General features: G+C 32.3%; 1 protein-coding gene across 1 annotated transcript in view; it reads left to right on the top strand.

Moving 5' to 3' along the window:
- Nucleotides 1-21,443, top strand: part of LOC145286120 (acetyl-CoA acetyltransferase A, mitochondrial-like) — a 152,921-nt gene that overhangs the window by 57,838 nt on the left and 73,640 nt on the right. The window contains exon 2 of the mRNA XM_080134820.1: nt 13,443-13,496. Coding sequence (XP_079990946.1) covers nt 13,443-13,496 — 54 coding nt within the window. The remainder of the gene's footprint in view (nt 1-13,442; nt 13,497-21,443) is intronic.

Genomic DNA, 21,443 nt, shown 5'->3' with positions numbered 1-21,443 from the left:
ATGCCTCCAGTGTGATTCCCCACTGGATACCAGCTTATCGCCCATGACTATAAACATGTCCTTGAGACAAAACTGCTTCCTTGGATCAAGAGGGTCATCAAAAAGCCTGATTATGTCTTCCAACAAGATGGGGCATCATCGCACACTGCCAAAATCGTTCAGGACTGGTTGAAGGAAAACCTCAATTTTTGGTCGAAGGATTTTTGGCCCCGCAAACACCAGATTTGAATCTGATGGACTACATGTTGCGAGTAAGGCGTGCAAGTGTCGTCACAGTAGCGTAAAACCTTGAATGCTGGCATGAACTGCACATGGTCCTCAATGAGCATCCGTAAAGTTTGTCAGGGGTTCTGCCCACAGCTGAGCGGTGTTCTTAATGCTGACAGAGTTCATATTGAGTAAACATACTGTTTGAAGATCATATTACATGTATTTAATGATTTTTGTTTTCTTTACCATATAAAAAGTAAATCAATACAACTTGAACCAAAGATACAAAAGGGTAACAGGACTTTTGACCAGCCCAGTGTGTGTGTGTGTACGTATATATATATATATATATATATATATATATATATATATATATACACCAGCATTTCAGCCCGGCATTGCCCGGGAGTTTTGATGTGTATGTTGAGCAACAAAAAAAAGTGGCAGTAGGAAGGCAGGCTCAAACCCTTACCACAAAGGAGGAAAAGAACGGGGAAAAAACCTGATGTCTTTATTGTTACGACCACCACCAAACCGGAAGTGATGTACGTTTTAATTAAGGCTAGACAATCGAAAGGCGAGGATGACTTTAAAAAATTTCTGCAAAAAAAGCTAACTCCCCCCCCCCCCGGAGAACTTTGACCCCCTTCACAGCCAAATTTCTGGCCGAAAACGGATTACAAAGATTTTCTCAAATCTCAGTACCCTGTATATCAAATTTCGAGTCTGTAGACTTAAAATTGACAGAGCTATTGCGTTGGGAAATACACATGGACACATTCACTTTTATAAAAAAGTGAATGTGTTTGTGTACATGTTTACATTTCCCGATGCAATAACTGTCAATTTTAAATCTACAGACTCGAAATTTGATATACAGGGTCTTGAGATATTAGGAAAATCTTTGTAATCCATTTTCGGCCAGAAATTTTGCTGTTAAGGGATCAAAGTTCAACGATTTTACCTTTGAGAACTCTACCAAACTCCTCCGCCAATTTTGGGTATAAACACTTGACATTTTAGATATAGGTTCCTTGAACATGGATCTAACTTAATAACTTGATTTGAGCCCAAAAGAATAAATCTTAAGGGGTCAAAGTTTTAAAAAATTGACTGTTTTTTTTTTTTCTTTTTTTTTTTTCTCAACATATATCTTCAAACACCCGGGCAACGGCAGGCTGAAATGCTAGTAATATATATATATATATATATATATATATATATATATAATGTCAGGTGTGTGTGTGTATGTATACAGAGTGTCCATAAAGTCCGTGAGCACATTAAAATATTTATAACTTTATTTGTGTTTGCAACAGAAATAATCCGTAAAGAGAATTCGATTTTGGATCAAAAAATTGAACACGGACTTTATGGACACCCTGTATATATATTATATATACACACACTATTATATTCCTATATAAGCTCCAATGAAATTTGTTGAGCTTTATATTATCCCGATAAGTCTCTTCTTATAGAATTGAACTTACTCTCTTCTAACTCACTAAGTTATATATATCTATAATATGAAGCTAAGTCTGTGTGTGTGTCTGGGCACGAATAGGCTCCTATATGGTTGACTATTATAGAAAACTGATCACATATAATGATAGAAGATGTCTCGAGACACAGGAATGGGTATCTTTGATCTGGCATAATGATGATTCATTAAAATTGTGGGGTCTGCGTATGCACCTAGTCCACAAAGTATGGAAATAAAAAATTTTAAAATTAAAAAAAAAACGTTTACAAGTGTTTTTGATATAGATGTACATAAGAATACTTTGATAAGTATGTTTTAATTTAAATAGGGATAGTATAATAAAATTGTGGGGTCTGCGTTCGCGCCTGGCCTCCATAGAATGGAAATAGGCACAAACTTTAATAAAGACTTTTCATATCTATCTGCGTAAGTATACTTTGATAATTATGTTTCAGTTTGAAGAACTATGGTATAATAAAATTATGGGGTGTTCGTTTGCGCCTGACCTCCATAGAATGGAAATATGTCACAAAGTTTAACAAGGTTTTTTAATATAGATCCACAGAATATTGTGATAAGTGTTTCAGTGTGAACAGCTAGTCGACACAAATTCAGAGGAATTTGCACGGCTGAATTCTAATGATGATGATGGTTTGATGTTGTTTTAAACAGAAATGTCTATGGGATTTTGTCAGAAAGAGAAAAAACAAATAATTGTTTTTATCTCATTGTCGTTATATATCTATTAACAACGAAAAGGTTGTTTTTAAAACCTCTGTTGAGCGATATGAACAGACTCAGATTTCTTAGCTGACAGGTGGGGGTCGGGGGTGAGAGTCGCCACCGAGTGTTGTTCGACCGGGGTGACTAATCACCCCTAATTTGATAATACGTAGAAACACCTCAGTGCAAATGGGGGGGGGGGGTTAAAAATTGGGTAGAGATAAGTTCGAGAGGAGGAGTAGAAATTTATAGGATAAAAAAAAAGAGAGGGAGAGGAAAAGAAAGAATAACCCCAAAAAGGCGGAGGGAGGAATTACTGATTTGATAAAAACGATACACTTGGCTAATCGCTCTGGCAGCTGATCCCTTCCCGTGGACTGACGGTAGATGAAGAACGGAGAACTTGGTAAAGGAAAGAAAACTGCCAGCCCCCTAAGTTGCATGACTAGGCCAGTGTGTAACTATTATTTGTAAAGTCGAAGACAATAATCAATTCTCTGTTAAGAAAAAACAATTAAGTTTTTACTTTCTTTTCTTTAATTGGAAAATCCGTTGTGAATGCAATATATTTCTCCGGTAGCCCAGGTGACGTTTGGAAGCTGATTTGAAAGCGAAACCAGAGAGCGACCGACGACGAAGATGAATTCGGCCACTAGACAAAAACACGGGTGACACCATAGGTATCGGCTACAGATGCATCTCAACCATGAGCCTATGCACCTGAGCTGCCCTGTAGGGGTTACATAATTATGGGGTTTATCTATTTTATTTTTACTTTCATCATATTTTGCTTTGGTTTTGATACCCCCAAATTCGAAGCTATCTCTTTACAACCCTTCCTTTTCATAACCTATCATACTTTCATAAATCAAAGTCCATTTTCTGTAGGCTGTTTTTGAACCCAGTCAACGACGGGTACTTTTGCTAGTATATGTAATATATATAATATATATATATAATGTAAGTTATGTTTTTTTGTTCATTTTTTTTAATGATAATACAGTTATTAGTGTCTCCAACCGTATTATTATTAAAAACAAAATTATTTTAAAAAGTCAACATAAGTTTATAAGTGAAAAAAATAACATGTAAAGTCATGTAGGACCTCATTACATAACAGTTAATGCACTCGACCATAGTAGATATGGCCTAAGGTTCGAATCCTAGAACAGTCAAGGTACACTGACGAATAGAACCACAAAACACATATTTGTAGATTACTGTTGTAAGTTTCACAACGGTCTTTAATAATTGAGAAAAAAAAAAAAGGAAGTTTTACAAAATTCCAGAATGTTTGAGAATAATGTTCAATTACTAATTGGTGCTCGTGCTGGCTAGGCAATTGTATTTTGGACTTGATGTGTTTTTATATTTGTTTATATTTAATGTTTTTGTGTATTAAATCAAATGATTTTCCTGTTGTTCTCTTAAAATATTTTTTGTTACACATTTTTAACAAAATGCAACAGGTTAAAAAAAAAAAAAAAAGCCATGACCCAGGACAATAATAGGACATGATTCACCAAATTTTACTCCTTACAAAGGCAGTAGGATGAGTAATCAGCTGGAAGTGGCTAAGAGGACGGGTGATTTTCCGTTTAGATAAAAAGGCAAGACACTTAGAATTTCTGGTCCTGAATCAATATATTTACGAATTAGTTGTGGAAGTTGACAAGCATGCAATGGTTTTTCAATTGACAAGAGTTGATGACAATTGACAGGCAGTGATTTAACAGATGAGATGAATTGATTAACTGACTGAAAAAGACGGCTATAAACAGACACATTTGAGGGTCCTTTATCACATATACATTTGGAGTACATCTGATTTATACACAATGTATTGTAGCTTGTATTACTTCTTGTGAGTCTCTGTGGCTTTTACTGTAAACCAGTGCTCTTGCCTTTAGTGATGGCCAAGATAACATGGCCAGAACAAAAACAAGAAGGTGAGGGAGAAGAAAACCATGGCATACAGGCGTTGGGGTCAGCAGTTGTCGAGGAATTATATTGTCTTATTGTAAAACAGATATTAAATCATATATTATGATTTTAAAATAAATTCATTTTGATATTAGGCATATTTTTTTTAACATATCGCATTGGATTGATTCATAAATCAAATCTTCATTTTCTTGAATCTTCCCGCCCCCCCCCCCCCATTAGTACCAAGCTACAGCAAACTTCACAATAATGGATTTTTGTATCTACTTGGCATACAAAAAACACCCGTCTAGCTGAATCCACCGTCAAAAACTTTCCCCACTCTTTATCTATGCCTAAATCAAAACGTAGATTCCATGAACAAAGCTTCTTTCTTAGAACTGACTGCACGCCTGTGGAACTCTGCTCCGTCTGCCTGCTTCCCTCCTGACTACAACTTGGATGTTTTCAAGTCCAACGTAAACAAATTCCTGATGAACCGCCTCCTTAAGTAGACACTTTAAATATCCACACTAACGTACTGTACTTACAATAACCCTTATCCCTGAGTGGCTGCCTGGCCTTGATAAGTGGTGACCAACTTGTAAAAAAAGAAATAAAAAATAATCACAGGCTTGAATCAGGTGGAGGCCGTTTTTACAAGGATTATTGTGTAAGATACCTGCTTGTCTCATCCTCGGTTTTCTCCTCAAATGCTGCTCAGTGAATTTAAAAGCAAGTTTCACAATAGTGTTATCATCAATGTTCGGTTTCCGAATGATCTAAGCTACTATTCCTTCATCTTGCCCTCAATCGACACTATAGTACAGCGGTATAACATCCTTAAATGTCATTATTATTGCAATTGTGTTCAGAGAGCCAGCAGATTATTTTAGTTTTCATGATGACAAATCTTTGCTCCATTTTGCCCTGTAAAAGCAATATACATATAAAAGGCATTCATTTCAGCTTTTTATGTTCAGCAGTTTGCATGTCTATTGACTTCAAACACACACATGCATGCAGACACAGGCAGGCGACTATAATTAACTTTAGTATCACTTATCAGTCATTCTATCTCCACTTGACCTCCTCTGTTGTCAAGGATGTTAAATCTTGATCCTGAGTGATGACATGTCTCTCTCATGTAATAATGAATGTGGCACCTGAAACTCCCTCCAACCCTAAACACCACCACCACCACCACCAGCAGTATAAAGTTCAACATTGCTTTATACTCTGGTGTTAATTTTGTAAACAAATCACAAAAGCAAACTTGTTCAAATCGATGAAAATAGGTTGGTCTGTAGCCTTGTATCGCCATGTTATATAATAAAGAGAAGCGTGTATTAATTTGTAAGTCATACAAAAGTTAACAAGTACAAAAATATCTAATAAATAAGGGAAGTTACCCCCCCTCTTAACTCTATTTTCATGAAATGTTCTCTTTTTCTTTCTTTTTCTTTCTCTCTTTTTTTTTTTTTGTATATATAAATTGGTATCCAATACAATAGGATACTGCGTGTGCATGACATGGCAACGCCTACCACCCAAACCAGAGGAAACCTTATATGCACAGGATGGAGTCTTGTTTACATGTAACTTTCTAATTTGATGAGTCATTTGCAGTGATATTATTGACAGCATACTTGGGTTATTTTTTTTTCTGAGAAGTGGTCAAATTCAGACTTTTTTTTTTTTTTTTTACTAATGAAAAACTACTTATCAAAGCCCACTCAAAGATAAGGGTTAATGATTTTGTTAGATGAACAGTAAGACAATGGTTGAAACTGGACAAAAATTGATTATTTAAGAGGATAGCTAGACAAGAATTTAACTATGAACTTGAAAACAATCCTTTTGTAGTCAGCGGGGAAGCAATTATGTGGTATTGTGTTCCGTAGACAGGGGTTCTTCAAAATAAACTATGCTCATGGAATGTCCGTTTAGCTTCTGGTATACAGGAAGAAAGGAAAATTATTTTCAGTGGTTGTAACCAGACAAGTTTTTTTCAGTGGTTGTAACCAGACGAGGTTTTACTGTTGCACAGAACCAGAGCACCTACCATGAAAAAATGATGAATATTAGCAGCATCTTGTTTGTGAGAAAGAGACTGAAAAGATGAGGACATCTTCCCACTATGTTTCAAAGTTAATTTTGTACTCTGCCAAAGTGTTCTGAATCGCACCTCCCTAGATGTGGCAACAGTATTCCATCTTCGGATGTATCTGACTCTTATCCAGGTAGAGGATTCTGGCAGTAGTGAGATACTTTCTGATGCGGTTGAATGATCCAACAACAATAGCAACAGGTTTGATGTTAAGTCCTCCATTTTAAGTCTCAAATGAAACTTGGTCGCAGAAGGTTATCAAAGCAAATGTCTTCCTTAATGAGTGAGCAATACCTTTCAACTGGGCAAAGTGAGGATCCGAGCATTGGTTTTGAAATGAAAGAAACCTGGTTTTAGATGCGTTAAAAGTGACCAGCCATTTTTTCTTTCCATTGTACCGCATGCGCCAGGTCAGAAGAGAGAGAATCTGAAAGATCTTGATTATTAATGCTCTTTGAAGTGTTGCCATAGATCGCTGTCATTTGTATCAATGTCAGTGAATGATTTTGGAATGCGATTTCCAAGATCATCAGTGAGTTGATTCCAGAATTTTTGAGATGGTGATTAATAATGTAGATTATTTGGACTACTGTCCACTAGCATTAGTAATTCACATGAAAAATGTGTGAGGTTAGGGTTACTGACTGGGTAGGAAAATTCATATTGATATAGGTTTCTATGGTCCTTCCATTCTGCGGTCAGGCGTGATTTGAAGGCATTTATTTAGAGGGCATTGATGGTGTGGGAACTTAGCTAATTCCAGATAGGAGTTCTCTACTAAAGAAGAACTGGCCACGGGAGCCAGGATAATGCTGGATCTACATCTTCAGATTGTGTTCCTAGGTGGATGCATTGAGGGCTGGATTGAAAAGCAGTCGCCACAAGGTCTGTTATAGCGGACTTTGTCAAAACCCCCTTATCTTATTTTGAAAAAAAAATAGGACTATTGCATCTCATCTTGAATATTATTCTCACAAAGTTTTAGCCGATGTAACCTCTGACCTTCAGGTATATCTTTTCGAACTCTGGGAATCTTTCTGTAAAAGTCGGGAATCTGAATGGAATTTCAAATGGAACATTTTATTTAATTCATGGGGAGTAACATTCTCTCGTTCAATCAGTCCTGACTGGGTAGACGTCTTAAGTAATCCACGCTTGTATTCTTCGTTTGACTGCATTGAGGATTGAGCCTTCAACCTTCACAAAAGTGTCACTTCAAATTGAATTTTACTTGGTAATTTATTTGTCATTCCACGGGTTCTTGTGACCGAAACGTGAGAATGTTTCTCAAGATGAAAACAGTAGTTCAAATAATATCATTTTTTCTACTTTTATTTTAACATGAATATTAGATGTATTTGACCATTTTGACATCCTCTAATTGTGCCTGGAATCAACAAATTAAATCGTTCTTAAGACTATATAACATTAGTCAGTTAAGCTTCTATGTAGATCAAAAGCCACTCAAGAATAAGTGTTAATTAGATTGTCAATTGGACAAATAACTACTATGAGTCTTGAAAAAGATAAATAGATGACTTGGGCAGTATTCGTTGAAAATGGATTTGAGAATGACATGTTTCCTATTTATTTGTCTCCCCACAAGAGGAGAGTTTGACACAAAATCTGAAGAAAATCAAACTTCCAAAAATATGAACATATACTTGTGTGTTTGCTAATCGCCCCTTTGGTTGTGCCGATCCAAGATTGTTATTCATTTCAATCAGTGCAACAAAGCATTCTCATCCCAAAACAACAAGTCCAGTTTATAAACAAATTAAACTCTTAGCCCGTTAGCAATGAGCAAAAGTTATAGTCTGTTGATTTAGAATGAGTGCTTTATGCCAAATTGATGATTGAATATGGTTATATTTGTGCTCATTTTTTCATTAAATATGGAGACCTATTAATGCCTATAAACCCCTATAAACTGTGTATTCAGTGCATCTTATCAAAGCAAAAGTCATACAAAATTTCGACCAGATCGCCCCATATTTTCCAAGAAAAAGTGAAACAGATTAAGTATAATACAGATAACAGTACTTGTACAGTTTAATCAGAGATTAAATATTGTACATATCCCTTATGGAATGAAGTTCTCAGAAAAAAAAAATTTTAGTTAATTTCATCAAGTATTTTTTTTTTTTTTTTTTTAATTTTTTTATAACAAAAAACAATTTGTTATGATACCAAGCAAAAGGATCGATTTTTAGGAAAAAAAGCTAGTATTAAAGATGGGGAGGAAGTGTCAACGCTTTAAACTGAGTTATCTCCCCGTGGCGTGTTCAAAAATTCAAAGATGACTACCTTCAACGTGCTGTCATAAAAACGTGTTTTGTCGCTGTAAAAAAAAAAAAAACTTGATCAAATTAAGTGAAATTTTTTTTTTCAGAGATCTTCAGTCCAAAACAGATACGTACAATATATTTTCATTTTTTAATGTCTTGATTAAACTGTACAAGTACCGAGATAACAAATTTTTATTTTTATTATTTTGGGGAGATTACAAGTGGTATCTGTTTATTTAAATTCAGTGAGAATGAGTTTTACCTGACTAAATCGAAACACATAAGTACTTTATGCACAGTCTTTCAACCTAGAGTGCAGGGCTCTACAAACAAATTTATCATTTAGTTCACTTTTGAATATTTTCGTTTACTAACCAAATAGGAAAGTTTAGTTAAATATGAAAACAACGAAGAGAAGTCTTATTTTAACATTTAATAACCAACTTTATTTGTCATCTTTGTTAGTTGTGTGTACAAGAGAGAAGCGGGTTAGTAAGACAGTTCAGTGTTCGTGTGTGCTTATATTTATAGTAGTCATGAATAGTTAGATACCTGACAGGCCTGTTGAAAGAGAGAGAAAAGTGTTCAATGTGTTTACGTGTTGTAGGAGCGTGCATCCGATAGAGACAGGACAAGTGGTAGGTGTGTGAAACGCACGTGGAAACAAGTGTTGACGATAGCCATGTTAATTTGCTGTACTCATGTTAGCCTGGAGCCAACGGCCCAGGCGAATGTCTGCTGCCTGACAGGGCCAGAAGGAAAGAGTTGCCGATTTCGCCTTTTATGTGCTCGGTCACATGATTGAGAGCGGGCTTGTGATTGGACAAGCCAGGAAGAAAATGGAAGTCGCAAGAATTAACTCCTACTACTGTGCTTGTTGCAAGTTCGTCTGCTACAAATGTTACAAGCCAAACCCATATGGTTTTTGGAATATGAGATCTTTGTGTAGTGACGAGTACATACATTTTTTTTTTGTATTTTTTTTTTTTTTTTAAATAAGTGTAATTCTGAATATGCAGCAAATTTTGTTAGGATTTGAAGGTATAAACATTCAAATTTTTTCAGATGTTTTTCAAACCGTTTTCGTTAAAGAAAAAGTATATTGTTCTATTATACTTATATAATTAAAAATAAAATTTAAATAATTATTATATAATTAAAAATAAAATTTAAATAATTAGTTTTATTAAAGCAAAGTAGAAGTTGAAAAGACATCTTTTACTCAGTAATGAGCTTTGAAACATTGTCTGTGAAAAAAACACAATTGCCAAAAGATAAATGTTTTATTATTTCTAGTCACCACTTGGAAAATGCAACTGCTCCACTCACAACGTAAAGCCCTGATCCTGTTGATTTAGAATGAGTGCTTTATGCCAAATTGATGCTTGAATATTATTATATTTGTGCTCATTTTGGCATCAAATATTAATACCTATTAACCCCTAACTGTGTATAAAACAAAACACTTCTTTGAATACCATAGGCACATAGCTATGGTATTCGATAAAGTCATTTTAGTTTTTTAAAAATTTTATTTGATTGTTTAAACTTACACAGAAAGAGAAATAAAAATTTAGTTGTAAGAGATGGAACCTTTTTATACTCTTCAGTAAAAAATATCAGTTCTTCCTTCTGATGATTTCGATTATTCTTGGTCATAATATGAAAATTCTTTCCTTTAGTCAAGTAACACAAATTTTTAAATAAACTCTACCATTTTTATTCTAGTGCATATAACATGGTACAACAATTGAGCATGAAAATTTGCTAGTCAGAATCAAAGTGTGATATATCAGTTTAAATGCTGTTTAGGCCCAACTTTTAAAGTCCCACAAGATAACTTTACTTGTGAAAAGATGATCATATTGTATGTTTCTACCCTTCCTCTAGTCTAATCACTACCAAACCAGAGTTTAACAACAAAGTGCATGGCACAGGGAGGAGGGATATAGCGAGAGATGATGTATTAAACACAAAAATCTCATAATCTTAAGACTGAGTTCAATCTCTGTATTAAGCAGTACACGTTCATTTTTTTGTTTCATCACAAACAAAAATTAATTCTACAGAATGCCTACTGGAGAGAATTTGAATTCCAACTAAAGTATATTCCTTCAATGTCTAAAGCCTCTTTGGGTAGAAATTTGTTAGGACAACTTGACATGAGGATATTTCTATCTACAAGTAAACCCTGATCAAATATTCAAAATAATACTTTTTTTGTTTTGTTTTTCTTTTTTATAAACCCAAATAAAATTCCCTAGGTAATCTATATATCTGTAAAAGTGAATGTATCTGTGTGTGTGTGTACATTTCCTTACACAATAACTATGTCAATTTTAAGTCTACAGACTCGAAATTTGATATACAGGATACTGAGATTTGGGAAAATCTTTGTAATCCGTTTTCGGCCAGAAATTTGTCTGTTAAGGGGTCAAAGTTCAACAATTTTACCTTTGAGAACTCTACCAAACTCCTCCACTAATTTTGGGTATAAACAATTGAAATTTTAGATATAGGTTCCTTGGACATGGATCTAACTTGATTTGAGCCCAAAACAATAAATGTTAAGGGGTCATAATAGGGGTCAAAGTTTTAAAAAATTTGACCTCTGTGTTCTCTACCAAATTACTCAGACAATTCCTGGTCTAAACATGTTAAATTTTACATAAAGGATATTCAGAGATAGGGCAAGCTTTTTAATCGGTATTAGTCGAAAATTTGAACAACAATATATAAATGTATGTCTGTATGTTTGCATGTCTGCCTAAAACATTCGACAGAGGCGACGGCTTTCACAAGATCATTATCATTTTTAAGCTCGACCTTTCAGACGACAGATATCAAAAAATTGTTTAAAAACATAAATATCTTCACATTCAACTTGGCACTTTTCTACCGGGAGAAGTCGCTTTTTTTGCCGATATTTTTGAAAGTCATCCTCTCCTTTCGATTGTCTAGCCTTAATAAAAACCTATGTCACTTCCGGTTTGGCGGTGGTCGTAACAGCAAAGATGTCATGTTTTTTTCACGATTCTTTTCCTCCTTCACGGTACGAGTTCGAGCCTGCCTTCCTACAACCACCTTATTTTTTTATTTATTTATTTTTTTGCTCAACATACACCTTCAAACACCCGGGCAACCAATGCCAGGCTGAAATGCTAGTGTTATGTAATAATAGTGTACCAAAAAAAAGTATCAAAATGCGTCCTGTTACATTATCTAACATGAACGGCACCCATGTAAACAGGTGTATACGTTTCGTGTTTGTTTGTGACATGTCCTAAATGTTTCTTGCTCGTCTAATGTTCATATGCGTGCATGTGTGGGTCATGTGTATCTTCGGCATACCTTTATCTTGTTTGCCCACTGAACCTGGTCCATTCTGACTTCATCTTGTTCTTGGAGGGGGCTGGAACCTTTTTGGGCGAAACGCATTGACTCCAAGACAATGATTAGTTTTCATATCAGTTTTTATTTCATTTTCAAGGATGTTGCGCAAATGAAAATGGAAAGTGTGTTTGTTTGCTTGTGGTCTTGACAGTCTACATTGAGAGACACGTCACTCCCTCCCAAGAGGGGAGAAGAGACAACTGTAAAGCTCAACTGCTCTACTTCAATTCCAAGTTCCAACTCTTCGATGATCTCCAGCTAACCTGATCACGTGATCACGTGATTTTAAAACTTTGACCCCTATTATGACCCCTTAACATTTATTGTTTTGGGCTCAAATCAAGTTAGATCCATGTCCAAGGAACCTATATCTAAAATTTCAATTGTTTATACCCAAAATTAGTGGAGGAGTTTGGTAGAGTTCTCAAAGGTAAAATTGTTGAACTTTGACCCCTTAACAGACAAATTTCTGGCCGAAAACAGATTACAAAGATTTTCCCAAATCTCAGTATCCTGTATATCAAATTTCGAGTCTGTAGACTTAAAATTGACATAGTTATTGTGTAAGGAAATGTACACACGCACACACACGTAGATCCAGTCATTTGACCCGACCTTCCAGTAAACTTATCTATGATCTAGCTTTGTTATATTTTGACAGCCTTTTATGAAAACATCATCATATCCATCTCTTGTCTACCTCTCCAGTTAGATAGATCGAGATGGACAGATAGCTAGATCAATAGATAGATAATTCATTCTCTTCTACCTATTTCATAACAGTAAGACTATACATTGACTTGTACTAGGAATGGTGCACCTTCTCCAGGTGATGTTGTCTCTAGTGGCAGCACTCAATTGGATACGCCATCAAACTAGATTAATTCTTTTCCTGCAATCTGGTAAGATCAAGAGATCAAAAGAAAGATGCACTATAACATTATTTACTGGTCAATTGGTTAAAAATTAACGTTTCTCAATTCTTTAATAACTGAATGTTTGAGAGGTAAGCAACCACTCAAATATCTGTGTATTTCATATAATCAAGTGTTAACTCCAGAAAGGGAACTCTTGATTTCTGAGAACTTACATTTAGTTAAGCAATGTCCAAGAAGAATGTGATATAAAAGTATCGTTTTATTTTTTAATACATCAATTATTTTTATTTGTTTTTTTTTTTTTCTTTTAATTTTTTTAATCTTTTCAATGATTGATGACAGAATGACAACTCTAAAAAAAAAAAAAATAAAATCATTTAACCCAATCATAAATTATGAATTATTTATATTTTTCTCTTTTTAAATTTTAGGCTTCTGCCGGTTCTGTTATCACTCGACATTTTTCTCAGGTTTCAGGATTAAACGTAAGTTTTTAAAAGAATATTTTCTTAATCTATTTTTTGTTTGAGTAAAATAAAACTTGAACCCAAATATTAAGTAAACATTTTTAAAAAAAAAAATCCAAATCTAAATGAAAGCAAACTTGCGCATGTTTTCAAACCAAAGCAAATAATGTTAATTTATATAAGATGGCCACCATTAGCAACATCCATATCAGTGGTGCTTATTACATCAACATAACAAAGGGGACATCTACTTAAATTAAATACGCTGTTATAAAATTGATATTTGAATTGGATGATATACAATTAATTTCATATTCACTTTTGTTTTTATTATTTTTCTAATTATATAAATCATACACAATTACATCACATTAAAAAATTTGTAAATATTTTCCACTTAAGTTTTTTTTTTCTTATACTACTTAACATCTATTAAGGAAAGTAGAAAGTAGATTTTCGGTTTACTTTCAGCAGGCAAATAAATCTTACTTCTCTTACTTTGTCAATTAATCCTTACATTTCATGAGCAATGCTTTTTGACAAAAGGAGAAAAATTGTTGGTTTCTGTTTCAGAATCTATCCTTCTCGCAAATAAATAATGATGGCTGAGTTTTGACCTTGAAGTAGTTTTTAGCACCTTACAGTAGCAATACCACACCATTTTTATTTTCTTTAGATCGAATAAATTCAAATCAAGCATTATTGAAAAGAGCATAAACAAAGAAATAATATCTTTACTTTTTTAAAATCGACCCATTAGAACTGAAGTTATGACTATTCAAAGTATTAAAAAATGTATGGTTCACTGGACATTTTGCCTCAAGTCAGTTCTATTCAAATGCATATAAGCTTATGATTGGAAATGGTAGGAAATTTGCACAATTTACTGACTAACCCATCTTTTAAAAGCTGTATCTTCAGATATTTACCATGAAGGTTCAGTTGGCGTTATTTACGACCAACTTACTTGGTAACTTACGGACTAATTAGCATATTCCAGTTTCATTTTAACAGCTTTAAGTAGAAACATCATTAAAGCAGCTAAGAAAAATGGTAAGTAAAGCTTTATCATCATAGGAAATATTATTCTGATGAACATTATCATTTGTCATTATAACATCATGAAAAATCCAAGATGACGACCGAGAAATCCAAAATGGCTATCATGACGCAATTCAAAGAAATTATTAACAAAATATGGCTTGTAGCATATCAAATTAAAGGAACTTTTGTAAAGATCAGAATTTTGTTTTCAAGTACATTGAACTAATTAGCATACTAATTAGCATAATTAAGTTTCATTTTAACGACTTTAAGTGGAAACATCATAAAAACAGCTTTAAAAATGGGAGGTAAGGCTTTATCATCATGTGATATATTATTCTGATGGACATTTGTCATCATTACACCATAAAAATCCAAGATGGCAACCATGAAATTCAAGATGGTAACCAGGAAATCCAAGACAGCCACCATGACGCGATTCAAACAAAATATGGCTTGTAGCATATCAAATGAAAGGAAATTTTTTGCAGATTACAATTATAATGTTTTCAAGTACATTAAACTAATTAGGATAATTAAATTTCATTTTAACAACTTCAAATTACCGTGACAATTATCGGGTGAGTTTCTACCACTATTTTGTATAATTTTTTTATTTTAAAGTCATTGTTGAGACTTCAAGAGAAATACCTATTTTTTTCTTGTTTTCCTGTAACACTCGACACTACCTGTTTTTGAACAGAATGAACATTTACAACACCAAAAATTTATCAACGTAGGTAGAAGAGTAACTTGTCTTCGATAACATTTATTTGTTATATATTTGTTTTTTGACTCCTTTTTAATACCTCTGTGGATTGTAAAACAAACCCAATAAAAGTTATTCTTTTACTTAACTGGATAAATGGTTTGTATGTTTTAACTCATTTAAAAGCATGGTCATTGTCGATCATTCTTTTCCAAAGAATTTATTTTTTTTTAAAATATTCTTTTCCTGTCCATAATTAAAAATGTTTTCTAAATAATAACAAAAATAAAATGAATACTTTGTTTGTAAGTTAGTTGACGAACACTTGTTTATAGACATTTTTGTGTGTGCGTCACGACGCACAACAATTCTCATGTTTATATGTGGCTGTCACTACTTCTATCGATTCATGCATAAGTTTTTATCCAATTTTTTTAAAATTTTACGACAAAAGAAATTAATATATTTGCTATTTTATGGTAGGTGTTCAACTAAGCTCCAATCTATGGTCCTTCCCCATAAAATGTTCACAACAAATACTTACCTAGCTAAAACAATCCTCCTCACTCCCTATCTGTGCCCAAAACTAAATGAAAATTCTATGAGCAGAGTTTCTCTCCTAGAGCTGTTTGTATGTGGAAGATAATACTGTTTGCCTGCTTCCCAACTGATTATAACATGATCATCACTATTTGTTTAATTAATAACCTTTGTTAGGTTATTAATAACCTTAGTTAATTGTGAAGTAAGTAAAGTGAACATACTTTTTTGTTCTTTAAATAACTTCATCTGTGGAAGGTATCGATGATGACAAAGAAACAAATGAATTAACGACGTAACATTTTATCAGCACACAAGAAACGCAAAGAAACGCGTCTATTTATTTTATATATCTGTACACAAATAAGGTATAGACCAAAGAGGAAGAACACTTCGTATTATGTGTTCATTTATACAAAAACCAAAGGGAGATAATCCCGAGTCCCTAATTTAAAGTTCACGTCATCAAAGGGAGACAACTGTAAGCTGGTTATATCACTGACAAAAAAACGGTCAAAGAGCGAGAACTCTTCAATATCTCAAAATCCACAAACATTGTTATCTGCAATAGTCTTCACGTCTAATGTGAATAAATTCTTATTGAGTCATCCATTTAGATAATGTAGGCCTACCCAATTTCCATTGTGACTGATCTAGTCTCACTACCTAACATTTAATCCTCATTCTTGAGTGGCCTCCAGGCCTTGGTAAGTTGTAACCTTCCAAGTATAAAAGAAAAACACTTCTCAATTATATTTGACGAAATTCAGCAAACAATTTTCTGAAAGCTGCACTTAAAATAGTTAAATTTATCTCAAATACTTTGAACTATATCTTGAAGATGGTATCATTAACTGAAATGTTAGCTATGCAAACCAACAAAAAGTTTTAACTATTTTAATATTTTTAATAATATTTATAAATTGTTGTATGTTTCAGCCAATCCAATTTAAAGATTTTGTTATGATTATTTTTATATTTTATAATTTTTATCATTCACTTTACAACTTTCAAATTTGTTTTTATATTTTTCTAAATGCTGAAAATAAAAAAGTAAAATTACTTTCTAAATTTAATAACTCATAGTAGGTATTTATGTCTCCTCAAGATGTGAAGTGTTGAAATTAATGTTTTAACTCGGCAAATAAAAAAAAAAAATCCGTCATTTGTAATAACACGTACAAAAAATAACTTTGATTGTGCAAAGCAATCAACTCTTAATTTCTCAACTCTTCTTCTTTGTCGTCACAAAATCACGATTACATTCCGACCCTCTCGAAAAAAAAAAGAAAAAGTCTTTATATACAGATTTTTAATTGCGACAGTGCCACGATTTGCATATCTTTCTTTTCTCTTTTCCTTGTACTGGACGGATTCTGGGTTCGAATGACTGTGGTTCTTGTGCACATCGTTTCGTAACTTCAGTGCTGTTCAGTTTCACTACAAGATGTGGCACAAAGTTGGAATATAGGTATTAAAAAAATAGTATACAAAAGACATATGCATTCTTGTTATCATAAAAACGCCTGAGCACCCCAGTTGAGATTCTCTGGTAGGGAAACCTTAGGCAAGTAATCGTAAACTTATCACATGTTGAAACTGTGCTCACACATGCATGACAAAACGCATTGAGCAGTTGGGGTAAACATGTCAAAACTGATGTCGCTAAAGAGGTGAATAGGTCAAGTTCTTCACCCTCACAGCTGCTAGAGAACTGGTCTTATATATATATTATATATATATATACATACAAGTAGGGAAGCACAAGCCAGTCAATCAAAAAGCGACAATCAGCAAAAGCACTATTGAATCCGTCCCTGTTCTAGGATAGGTATAAGCAATCCTGTTAAGATTCAGCTATTGCCTTTTTGAGATAGTGCAATTCTTTTCTCTCATTATTTTGTATCCAATTTATTTTAAATGTGTTATTTAAGGTCAACTTTTTTTATTTTAAATGTGTTTTTTAAGGTCAAGTTTTTTATTTTAAATGTGTTATTTAAGGTCAACTTTTTTTATTTTAAATGTGTTTTTTAAGGTCAAGTTTTTTATTTTAAATGTGTTTTTTAAGGTCAAGTTTTTTTATTTTAAATGTGTTTTTTAAGGTCAAGTGCAAGTTCATGTGTATGCGCACTCTTAATGGTAAAATTTACAGCAAAATAAAGAATGTGTTCATGTTACTCACTGTGTGGTCGACAATATATATTCCAAAATCCGTAATTGTTTTCATTAGTTTAGGATTTTATCCTACACAATGGAATAGATATAGATAAATCTTTACGCTTACCTAGTTTTTTTTTTGTTTTTTTTTTGCATTTGGTATAATTCTGGCTCTTCTCCTCCTCTAATGAGAAGCATTTAGCTTCGAAATGCTATGGCTTAAAAGAGGTTTGTTCTTAATTTTCCCCTCAACTTTTCCTTATTGTTCTGATGATATAATCAAGTTATTTGTAACTTTTACTCCTCCTCTTTCACTTAATATTATATATTCACTCTCTAAATGTTAAACTTTACCAAAAAATATATAATGTGCCATGTTACTCACCATGTTGGCTCGAATGTATATTCCAAAGTTCAAAATGACGTGTACATGGATATCTAAAGGTAGAAGCCATGGTCAGCCTGCAAATGATTAAACAGTTTAAGACCGGGCTGGATGCATTATGGTTGTTGATTTTGGGATTATCTGTCACTTGAGCTGTGGAAGATGTAAACAGACATGTCTCTGGTATCAACCCTGAGACCCTGCAAAAAAATGTACCCGAGTATAAAAATATAACTAAAATTAACTTCTCAAGTGTTGATTTAAATACTCATTTAATTAGTTGAAATAAGTTATATGACTCAAATAAATCGAATGTGATAATAGAATAATAGAAACTAGCAGGACCTGTGGATATTTCACAGGGGACTCCTTATGTAATATATTGATGTTGATATTCTGTAAATGTTCAGTGTAAATGGAGATGCTCTGATATTATTGAAGCTTTTTTTTTGTTAAAACTGCAAAGGTATTTATCTAAGCTAGCACGAACACCCGGCAAAGCCCGGTCATAAAGTATGTTTAAATATATTTTAATTCTTGCATATTACGTAGAGCTGACTGATTTTTATTCTATAACCTCAAGTATTAACTCAATAAAGTCAATGATTTTTATATATTATAAATTTCCGACTTCAAAAATAAAAAAAATATATCCATATAACATTTAATTCTCATGATGATTTTATTATATTAGGATTATTAATGTTGTTATTATATTAGGATTATTAATGCTGTTATTATATTAGGATTATTATTGTTATTATTATATTAGGATTATTAATACTGTTATTATATTAGGATTATTATTGTTATTATTATATTAGGATTATTAATGTTGTTATTATATTAGGATTATTATTGTTATTATTATATTAGGATCATTAATGCTGTTATTATATTAGGATTATTATTGTTATTATTATATTAGGATTATTAATACTGTTATTATATTAGGATTATTATTGTTATTATTATATTAGGATTATTAATGTTGTTATTATATTAGGATTATTATTGTTATTATTATATTAGGATCATTAATGCTGTTATTATATTAGGATTATTATTGTTATTATTATATTAGGATTATTAATACTGTTATTATATTAGGATTATTATTGTTATTATTATATTAGGATTATTAATGTTGTTATTATATTAGGATTATTATTGTTATTATTATATTAGGATTATTAATGTTGTTATTATATTAGGATTATTATTGTTATTATTATATTAGGATTATTAATGCTGTTATTATATTAGGATTATTATTGTTATTATTATATTAGGATTATTAATGTTGTTATTATATTAGGATTATTATTGTTATTATTATATTAGGATTATTAATGCTGTTATTATATTAGGATTATTATTGTTATTATTATATTAGGATTATTAATGCTGTTATTATATTAGGATTATTATTGTTATTATTATATTAGGATTATTAATGCTGTTATTATATTAGGATTATTATTGTTATTATTATATTAGGATTATTAATGTTGTTATTATATTAGGATTATTATTGTTATTATTATATTAGGATTATTAATGCTGTTATTATATTAGGATTATTATTGTTATTATTATATTAGGATTATTAATGCTGTTATTATAACATTACATTTTATCTTCTCTTACCCTTCCATTTACTCCTTTGTTTTAATTATAATTTGACATTTTAATATAAACAAATATTTAACATGTTTAAATATTGCAATCAGACCTATAGTTAGAATATTTCAAACTCCACACCCTCCATTCTCTGTGTTAATTTGATAATTTATTTTTATCTATAATTCCAAAATAAAATTATTAACGCCCAGTTAATATCAAAAATAAATAAAAATTGTTTATGCCACCCTATTTTATGTTCTAATTTATTCCATGGACATATTGGATTTGAACTAATGTTTTTATCTATATTTTAATACGAGAGCGTTTGTGTTATTTTCTGTGTGACGCTTACATCCGGGTTATTTAATTGTTATGTACTTCCATTTCTTGTCATAAATAATTTTACCAAGAATTCTTCATAAGTTTTGGTTTCGGTTTCAGCTGATGGCACTTAAATCATCTATTTTTTTTATAAATAATTTTATCAAGAATTCTTCATAAGCTTGGTTTCAGTTATGGCTGAAGGAACTCAAGTTATGTATACATATATTTTTTTTCATAAGTTTTTATTTTGGTTTCGATTCAAGCTATATTACAATAGAAAAATGCGAACATGAAAAGTACTATGGTTAAGCTTAAACATGGAAAAGTAAAGGACTAGTTGTTAAAACTGGAAAAGCAAAGGACAACATATTCTAGTAAAAATATAATAAATTCATAATTTAAAATATTACAGCATCAGGAATTATATAATGTTATAAATTGAATTAAAAAAATAATTCTTAATGCTGCAATATTTTAAATTTACTAGCAGTTCAGCCTGGCTTTGCTCGAACCCTATGTATAACTTGCCCTACCTATGAATACACTTTATGTAAGATTTCAAATGTTTAGACCAACATTTTTCTGAGTAATTTCGTAGAGACTGCAGAGATCATTTTATTTGACCCCTTAATATTTATTATTTTGGTCTCAAATTAAAATAAAAAGTTTTATACCCATATCCAAGTAACCTACATCTAAAATTTCAAGTCGTTAGACCCAAAATTGGCAGAGGAATTTGGTAGAATCTGCAAAGGTCAACTCTTTCAACTTTGACCTTTTGGCAGCCAAATTTTCGACCCAAAACTGATTAAAATGCTTGCCGCATCTCTGAATTCCTGTTATGTAGAAATTTTAAATGTTTAGACCCAAAATTGGTTGAATAGTTTGCTAAACACCGCAAAGGTCAAATCTTTTGAACTTTGACACCTTGGTAGCTCAAATTTTCGTCCCAAGCTTGCCCTATCTCTGAATACCCTTTATGTAAGATTTCAAATGTTTAGACCAGGAATTCTTTGAGTAATTTGGTAGAGACCGCAGAGTTCAATTTTGTTTAATTTGACCCCAATTTTAACTTAACATTTATTTTCGGGAGCTCAAATCAAATTGCCTACCATATATACGAGGCATCTCCGAAAAGATTCAGAGAATATGTGCCCCCTACAATATCAGGACGGTATTC

Source organism: Euprymna scolopes, chromosome 10 (genome assembly GCF_053919585.1).
Source record: "Euprymna scolopes isolate OS-2025 chromosome 10, ASM5391958v1, whole genome shotgun sequence".
In the NCBI taxonomy this organism is placed as follows: domain Eukaryota; kingdom Metazoa; phylum Mollusca; class Cephalopoda; order Sepiida; family Sepiolidae; genus Euprymna; species Euprymna scolopes.
This window is presented reverse-complemented; position numbering and strand designations above follow the sequence as displayed.